The following is a 9,340-nucleotide window of genomic DNA, read 5'->3' on the forward strand; positions in this document are numbered from 1 at the left end:
GTAAAAAAACAAGGCGAGGAATGTGCTTACTTCCAGAAAGTCTTTCGGAGCATAGACAGGCCTGAAGCGACTCAAATCTGCAGCGATATAAACACGTAAACAATCTTTACAATGTGTTATGTAACAGCAGTCAAAAAAGCCATTTCTTTGCGAACTTAATTTATCAACTTCAACTTAAACACACATCTATGCAAATTAAAGGCCAGCTCTAAGTGGAACTTCTGTCCACCGTCTTCATAGCACGGCAGTAAGTTCCAGTCCCGTGTCATCCTCAGAACAAGGCCACATTAAGGCTTTCGACGAGAGGAAGGGGTGCTGCTGGTTATCTCCCTACCAGGAGTCTGGACAGCTTCTAGATTCACGATCCAAAATGTTTACAGCCGAAGGACGGCACATCCTAAATGTTATTATACACCACTGAGCACTGATAGCACTGTTAGGACACGAGATTAGGGTGTTCTTTGTAAACGCGGTGGCCTGAAGTCAAAGTGGTACGTATCTTCTGACAACAATAAAAACTCTTTTTAAACAACAAAAATGAATTCATAGCACAGGCTCAGTCATCTATGGGGAGGCTTGGCAGCACAATTCCAGCGTGTGCTCTGCAAAAAGCTACATTGTGCGCTATGCAGATGTTACAGAGCCCGAGTGCCTTAGAAAGCCTTGGCTGCATTAGCGCGGCTTAGGAAGCAAACACGGAAGTAGCAGATCTGGTTTTGAGATGTGCTAAGCTGGCGATAAATACAGCAGCGCCTGAACGCATCAACACTAATCTATCATAAAAGGCAGATTGCTTGAGGCCAAATCTCCTGGGTAGTGTCTTGAGACCTGGTTCATCTGTGCCCATCTCGTTCCATTTGTTGGTGAGCTCCTTCTGCTCCGCCGCGGGCCTCTGTGGAGCAGGCGGAAAGACAAGATTTCAACAAACAAATGCCGCACATCCCGTCTTAAAAATGTCACGTCAGTATTGCGTTCGAAATAATAAGTCATAAATACAATCGTGCCTGTGCAGAAGCAAGCAGTAAAACTGATAAACAGACTCCAAACAACACAGTCTGGATATCGTCAGTTAAAAAAGCTGCTCGGGTTTAGCCGCAGCTCATAGCTCAGTTGGCTCAGGGTTAAAATGATGCAGGGTTTTTAATTTGTTCTATTTGCAACATCTCTAGAGAAGATGTTGCAAAATAAAAACAAAAAACCCTACAAACTAAAATCTATAAACTTGGCTGTGATTGTCAATGTTTTAGTTACCATGTGAGCCAGAGGCACTCCAAGCTCTGTGCTCATGCTGTTCAGGCTTTTGAGGACACGCTTCTCCCAGCTGGCCTGTGTAAGAGACACACACATGCGCACACCTTAGTGATTTAAAAGTGAATTTGGCAGACAAAAATGATAGGAGTCAGGGAGAAGCAGAGAAAGTGAGGAAATAAAAGCAGACGGGCCGACCTGTGCCTTGCGCATGTAGACCAGCGGCTCTTTGAGATGCTCCGGGGGAGCCGGGGGATGCCTCGGGGGCAGCTGGCTGGAATGAGCAAATGCAAGTAAGACAACGTTGCCGACTGACACACAAATAACACCACTGTGTTTTTTCACAAAACACTTACAGCTTTGGGGAAAATGAAGCCGGTCGTGGCACAAAGAGCATCTTATTTTGAAAAGAAACACAGCTGAAAGGAGGAAACTGTCAAACAAAAGGGAAATCTTACTTTTTTTCCCCTTTACAAAAAGCAGGCAGTCAGTCTCCATTAGAGCCCACAAATGGACACCAGATGAGTCAGAAGACATCTCCAAATGCACAAACCCCCCCCCAGCTAAGCCTGCTTAGGGCATGCAGAATGATTCAAGGTCTCAGAGCGTTAAACAACGTTCACCCCAATCTAAACACCTATAAGAGCACATAGCGCCAGAAGAAGGAGCCATTAGTCACTGTTATATGTCACCCTCTCAAAGCAACGTATTAAGTCCTTGTTTCAGACTGAGCCTAAGGAGAGACAGTCCGGTGCTCTTCGAGATAAGTGAGTGCAGCACACGTTTCCGAGCTTTTTACGGAAGAGACAAAAAGGCCTCCAGCCAAACGGAGATTTCAGATAAAAAGAGTGCATAAATGTGGATAACAGTGGAGGGATTGTTAGTCTTTAACGTTCAGGGAACAATGGCTTTTTAGCTACAATTTCAGTGTTTAAAACCAAACATTTTTTTAAAGGTAAACCAATAACACTAAGAGGGAAAGGCAGAGGAGCCAAACTTGTGCAGGAGAGAGCAACATTTCTACCAAATTTAAAAAAAAACCCTGCATTAATCACCTTTAAATAGATAGTAGTGTACCAGCTTTTACATATTGTGTTATTATATTGTGCGTGTTGGATTTATGTGTAAACAAGGTGTAGAATGAGATGAATCTATAACATTAACGCAGTCTGATGTTGGGTTACGTAACCAGTCTCTTCCATGAAGCCGTGCCCGTGTTGTTGTGCACGCTCTGAGTCACTGCACGCTCCTGACCCCGTTCTCCCTCTGCTTCTGCAAGTAAACCTGGCTCCACTCACTCACACGTCTTCATTATTTCCAACTTATTTGGAAACTTTCTTTAAAAAAAGAAAAGAAAAAAGCAGCGACTTTCTGCACAAACCTTTGTCATGGTGCTGGACTTTATTGAGTTTCCTACTTGTTTCGATTTTGATCATTTCCCCACTGTCTCTTGGATTCTCTTTTTTCTTCACGACTTCTCTCATCTTTCGTGTAACTGCTTCCTGTTGTGTTTTGGTAATTGTTTGTCCTTGTGCGTCTTTCTCTGCCTTGACTTCTTGAGTTTGTCTTCCCTCTGACTCCCCGATGGTGTTTTGTCTTCATCTGCCTGACATCCTTCCTTTGTGACTGTCAGCCTCACCTTAATTTGATCCAACCTTGTCTCCTTCTATAATCAGCTCTCTGTTTACATTAAGTCTTATATAGATCATCTCTATCCCCCTAATGTGTTTCAAAGACTTCAAAGACTTTACCCGACTATTCTCGAAAACATTTGCTACTCTTCACAAAAGAAGGTTGCCATCAATTTGCACCTTGACCAGATGCGTTTTGTAGTCATCAACAAGCTTCAGGTATAATTCTGGCGGATATTTGATCGCTCTTCTTGGCACAACTGGTAGATTTCCTTTAAATTTCTTGGTTTCTTGGCTTTTAAGCGTAGTCCACAGATTTTCAGCAGTGTTGAGGTCAGATTTTTGGGAAGGCCATTCCAGCTATTTAACATTAGCTTGCTTTGTCCGCTCCAAAACCATGTGTTCTTAGGATCTTGCCCTGTTGGAAGACCCAGTTGTGTCCAGGTTTCAACCACGTTGTTGATTTCAGGTGAAGTTGGAGAATTTGGAGGTAGTCCTACTTTCTCATTATTCCATCCACTCTGTGATGGCAAAAACTTTTCTCCAGAAAGTATGTGGCCTGTCCACGCATGTAGCTGCTAATTTCAGTTGAACTTGAAGGTGAGCTCTAAGAGACTTTCCCAGCTTGTCTAAATCTACAATTCACTTTCCCAGTGTTCTGCGTATTGTTCAATCCATCGAATGGTGTCAAATAAATCCTTTTTGTGCTAGAAAGAGAAGTGACCGGTTGTAGTCGATCACAATCACTGGTTGACTACAATGATCAACCAGTGATCATTCGTTAATAGGCCTTGGGTTTGTCAAGTTAAAAGACACTGTAGAACCTTTAAGAGCACTTTTTTAAAAGATTAAGTGAGTGTATGTACAGTGGGGCAAAAAAGTATTTAGTCAGCCACCGATTGTGCAAGTTCCCCCACCTAAAATGATGACAGAGGTCAGTAATTTGCACCAGAGGTACACTTCAACTGTGAGAGACAGAATGTGAAAAAAAAATCCATGAATTCACATGGTAGGATTTGTAAAGAATTTATTTGTAAATCAGGGTGGAAAATAAGTATTTGGTCACCTCAAACAAGGAAAATCTCTGGCTCTCACAGACCTGTAACGTCTTCTGTAAGAAGCTTTTCTGTCCCCCACTCGTTACCTGTATGAATGGCACCTGTTTGAACTCATCATCTGTATAAAAGACACCTGTCCACAGCCTCAAACAGTCAGACTCCAAATTCCGCCATGGCCAAGACCAAAGAGCTTTCGAAGGACACCAGGAAAAGTATTGTAGACCTGCACCAGACTGGGAAGAGTGAATCTACAATAGGCAAGCAGCTTGGTGTGAAAAAATCAACTGTGGAAGCAATCATCAGAAAATGGAAGACATACAAGACCACTGATAATCTCCCTCGATCTGGGGCTCCACGCAAGATCTCATCCCGTGGGGTCAAAATGATCATGAGAACGGTGAGCAAAGATCCCAGAACCACACGGGGGGACCTGGTGAATGACCTGCAGAGAGCTGGGACCAAAGTAACAAAGGTCACCATCAGTAACACACTACAACGGCAGGGAATCAAATCCCGCAGTGCCAGACGTGTTCCGCTGCTGAAGCCAGTGCATGTCCAGGCCCGTCTGAAGTTTGCCAGAGAGCACATGGATGATACAGCAGAGGATTGGGAGAATGTCATGTGGTCAGATGAAACCAAAGTAGAACTTTTTGGTATAAACTCAACTCGTCGTGTTTGGAGGAAGAAGAATACTGAGTTGCATCCCAAGAACACCATACCTACTGTGAAGCATGGGGGTGGAAACATCATGCTATGGGGCTGTTTTTCTGCCAAGGGGACAGGATGACTGATCCGTGTTAAGGACAGAATGAATGGGGCCATGTATCGTGAGATTTTGAGCCAAAACCTCCTTCCATCAGTGAGAACTTTGAAGATGAAACGAGGCTGGGTCTTCCAACATGACAATGATCCAAAACACACCGCCCGGGCAACAAAGGAGTGGCTCCGTAAGAAGCATTTGAAAGTCCTGGAGTGGCCTAGCCAGTCTCCAGACCTCAACCCCATAGAAAATCTGTGGCGGGAGTTGAAAGTCGGTGTTGCTCGGCGACAGCCCCAAAACATCACTGCTCTCGAGAAGATCTGCATGGAGGAATGGGCCAAAATACCAGCTACTGTGTGTGCAAACCTGGTAAAGACCTATAGTAAACGTTTGACCTCTGTTATTGCCAACAAAGGTTATGTTACAAAGTATTGAGTTGTATTTTTGTTATTGACCAAATACTTATTTTCCACCCTGATTTACGAATAAATTCTTTACAAATCCTACCATGTGGATTCATGGATTTTTTTTTCACATTCTGTCTCTCACAGTTGAAGTGTACCTCTGGTGCAAATTACTGACCTCTGTCATCATTTTAGGTGGGGGAACTTGCACGATCGGTGGCTGACTAAATACTTTTTTGCCCCACTGTATATATTTGTATATATTTGAGCCTGCAGGTATACTTTGACCCTGTGTGGATTTATGGAAGCCCGTTTCCACCAGTAAAAAAAACAAAAAAAATATTCATAACTCGAAATTTTGACATATTAACTCGAAATTGCGATTTATTAACTCAAAATCTGGAGTTAGCGCTGCCAATCAGTAATCTACATCATTTTCTTGTTACCTGGAAGGATCTAGCGTAGAGGAATGCGCACTCAAAACCAGATCGAACATATTGGCACTTTCAAGAGTACGTTTGCTGATAGTAACGCCATGTGATGTAGTTAATAACACAAGGATTTCATCATTTGTGAAGCCACGCTGAAAATAATCAGCAATTTGTGCATACATGACTGGCTGTAATACTGGTGACTTAGCTGCAGCATTTGTAGCTGAGGGCTTCAGCTTCCGGGTAACAAAGAAATTACGTTATTCACGTAGATTACTGATTGGCAGCGCAAACTCGAAATTTTGACTTATTAACTCAAAATTTTGAGAAAATTAAGTCAAAATTTTGATAAAGATAACTCGAAATTTTGAGTTATGGATACTTTTTTGTGCCAGAAACGGGCTTCCATAGTAGATTAGATCAAATTAAAAATTAATTCAAACTTGTACACCCACTTTTTGTTTTAAAGTGTTCTAAGATGTATGCTGTACAATCATACCAACCTGGAAAAGAACAGTTCAAAGAACAGTCATTGAAACCCAAAATTTCCATGAGATTAATTCCCATGATTAGTGGATGTTAACTTCTAACCACCACTGTACTTTCCATTAGAAGTTAGCAACACCTTTACAAGATATTGGGATATTCGGTGTACTACATTTTTAAACAGGGAGATCGTTTTTGGCGCCATCAAGCCAAAAGATACAAAGACAGGATTTCTGGTCTAGGTTGCCCAGCTCTTCTGAAGCAGTTTCCCAGTGCTAGCATCTCCTTCACTGGAGGTACACGTAATCAATCATATAATCAAGAATAAAGAAACATGCCCTACTGCATTGTGGGGTGTTTGTCAAGCAGCCATATACACAGATATCACAAGAAATTTTACCCAAAGATGCCAATAAATCAAATTTAGCAATCATGATGAATAAAATGATTTGTATTTGATGGCTTTTCACTCTGTAGATATACAGAGTGATTGTGTCCTGACTCCTGACTACATTCATGTGTCTTTACAGCATCCTCTGTGTGCCTGATAATGATGATGATGAAGACAGACTTTCATATGTCGCATATTTGCTGTCATATGCAGATACCAAAGTTTAACTATAGAATCTGGGGAAACTTTATTTTTGTTTGTTCCTACTTTTCTGTCAAGGAAAATGAATCTTCCATAGAAAAAGCAATAACCCCTTTGAAGTCTACCAGCAACCATCAGTAGGCTGATATTAGCCAGCAATACACAGCAGTGACTCAGCAGATCGAGCTGTGCATCTTTAGTTTGCTAGGAGACAAAACAAATTAAAATTTCCACTATATCTAATAAGCTAATCATGAGCAGAGGTTTACAAATTTTCCATCCCTAATGTGTAAGCATTCAGTTTCCATCTAAACTGAAATGCACAGAGATCCTCACAGAGGCTATTAGTACATGTAAATGTTTATTTTGACAGCCTAACATTATTTAATTTATGAATGCAGAGATTTTTCCTGGCTCACAACGAGCCTTTGACAGGTGACTACACACATAAGCATGACTGGCCCGCATGGAGGACGCTCTATCTGATATTTACACTTACACATCTGCTCTTTTCTGGAGGCATTTTGTTTGTTTGTTTGTTTGAAATCCCCAATTTAGAAAAAAACCCGATAAAATAGTTCTGGTTTTTTTTTTATTATATACAAGAAAAAACTGTTTACTTTAATGCATTTTTCTCTGTTTTGCCTATTTGATTTTTTTTAACAGTTTTATGCTCGAGCAAATTAAACACATTTCAAAATATCTATTTTAAAATGTATTATGGGCATCAGTTTAGCTCACTGGTTGAGTAGGTGACCATTTTACTATCATCCTGGGAAAATTCATCTCGGGAAAAAGCTCAAATTTGATACAAAAAAATTTCGAAATAAATGCGAATGTTAGACATGGATGAATGCTTGAAGCCATGATGAGTTTTTATAGAGTGATACCAAACGCAAGCATGGCACAAAACTAGCTTTGAATCATTTTGAGGCTGAGAAACCCCAAACACAATGACTGTCATGCTTGAGTAAATTCAACCCCACTGTGTGTGTGTGTGTGTGTGTGTGTGTGTGTGTGTGTGTGTGTGTGTGTGTGTGTGTGTGTGTGCAGTGCTTCGTCATGCATGGACAGCTTTACACCAAATGTCACTTACATGTGCAGCTCTCTGTACACTGCATTCTGCAGCTTTCTTTCCCAGCCTGGAAAACATTGGAATTTGTTATTATATGTTATAATATTATTATCACTAAACAGACAAGAGACAACAGCTTAATTATGACTTTGTGAGAAGAGATTTCTTGCAGCTTGCTACCTGATGTTTTGAGAAAACTGCGGACGTCCTCTTTTAGAGACTCCAGTTTTACGTCAGGCTGGTGTAAACACTCCTGAAAACAATGGGGACATGGGGAAATCAATGCTTCACATTCTTAGACATGATGTGGCCTGGATGCTGTGGTTTTAGCTAAAGGTGAGCTAGAAGCAGAAGCACCGTGTCGTTAGCCACATGCTAGCTCACTCACTTTGGCTTGCCTCTCTATCTGAGAGTGTAAATGGCTTCCTCTGAGCCGCTGGATGATCTGAGCGATGGTCAGAGACAGCTCGATGCCCTCGTCCATCCTCCTTCTGGTCAAAGCCCGTTCAGTTATGCGTCTGAAGCCGAGCGGCTCGCTTCACTGCGGCTAAACTGTCAGCATCCAGCAGCCGCCCCCTGCAGAGGTTACTTAGCAACTGAGGACGGGCTGCGTGTCCGCAGGGGAAACAAGAACCACACACTTTAGTTCCGACCTCCTTTTTTCCCATCCAAATGTCAAAATTTCTAGTTAATATCTCCATATTTTGGCTTGATAACTCGAAACTAATGTTTTTATTGTACTATCAAAAATATAGATTTAAGTACAGAGAGAGAAATGTAAGATATTATCCAGATATCGAGCTTCTAAACACAAACAAACCTTAGAAGAGCGCCAACTCTAATGATTAAATGTAATAATAATAATAATAATAATAATAATAATAATAATAGTAGTAGTAGTAGTAGTGAGGCAGAATATTTTTTGCCACGTAGATATAAACATGTCCAGTTTGTCCAGTCACCTCCTCTTCCTCTTCACTACTGCTTCAAAAGTATCTGGTTTGCAGCCAATCAGAGCCATCCTTCCTGATCACTTTATTCAATCAGCTCGTGTCACCAACTCTAATGCTGTTCCCTCAGCAGACCACAGCAAAGTACACTGCACTCACCACAACCGAGTGATAGAAAATCTCTGCGGCTGACCTTTGTGCATCTTTGTCATGGATGCCATTGACCTGTGGTATACCAGGTACTTGTATCATAAATACACAGTCATCATAACTGAGTAAGTCTAAGGTGTTTATCAAGTGTGAAGCACTATTTTGCATGGATACTTGTTATAGCCTTACTGAGAAGTGGTAAAGCTAATATAAGTGAAAACTAGTTCTTCTTGATTGTGGTTATTTAATTGTCTGGAAAACAAAACAAAATTCATGGGTTTAAAATGTAGTCTTATTCAGGTTGGGACTTGTCAAGCTGACTTTGACTGAATCACGTCAGCAGTTCTTCACAGGAACACACCCCAATAAAACCCCCTGAGGCCCAAACAGGAATTCACACAAACTATGCCTTGTGTGTTAGTTAGGATTAGGTTAGGATTTCTATACATTACCAAACATGAAATAAAGCCATTATAAAGCTTCTCACACAGTGATACGTCATGTATTACCATCACACTACAGATGATTTACACGTGTTTGAGTTTGTAATAAACG

At 41.3% G+C, this 9,340-nt stretch overlaps 1 protein-coding gene across 1 annotated transcript in view; it reads right to left on the reverse strand.

Annotated features, from left to right (window-relative positions):
* tbc1d19 (TBC1 domain family, member 19) overlaps positions 1-8,293 on the reverse strand; it is a 31,310-nt gene extending 23,017 nt beyond the window's left edge. Inside the window, exons 1-7 of the mRNA XM_082526045.1 lie at positions 8,074-8,293; positions 7,866-7,938; positions 7,707-7,752; positions 1,447-1,522; positions 1,252-1,326; positions 829-892; positions 31-77 (exon numbers count right to left, since the gene is read on the reverse strand). Of these exons, the coding sequence (XP_082382171.1) occupies positions 31-77; positions 829-892; positions 1,252-1,326; positions 1,447-1,522; positions 7,707-7,752; positions 7,866-7,938; positions 8,074-8,169 (477 nt within the window). The 5' untranslated portion in view covers positions 8,170-8,293. The remainder of the gene's footprint in view (positions 1-30; positions 78-828; positions 893-1,251; positions 1,327-1,446; positions 1,523-7,706; positions 7,753-7,865; positions 7,939-8,073) is intronic.
* Positions 8,294-9,340: the final 1,047 nt, after the last annotated feature.

The sequence above is a fragment of the Aulonocara stuartgranti genome (assembly GCF_965226115.1).
Source record: "Aulonocara stuartgranti genome assembly, chromosome: 3".
NCBI classification, from domain to species: Eukaryota; Metazoa; Chordata; class Actinopteri; order Cichliformes; family Cichlidae; genus Aulonocara; species Aulonocara stuartgranti.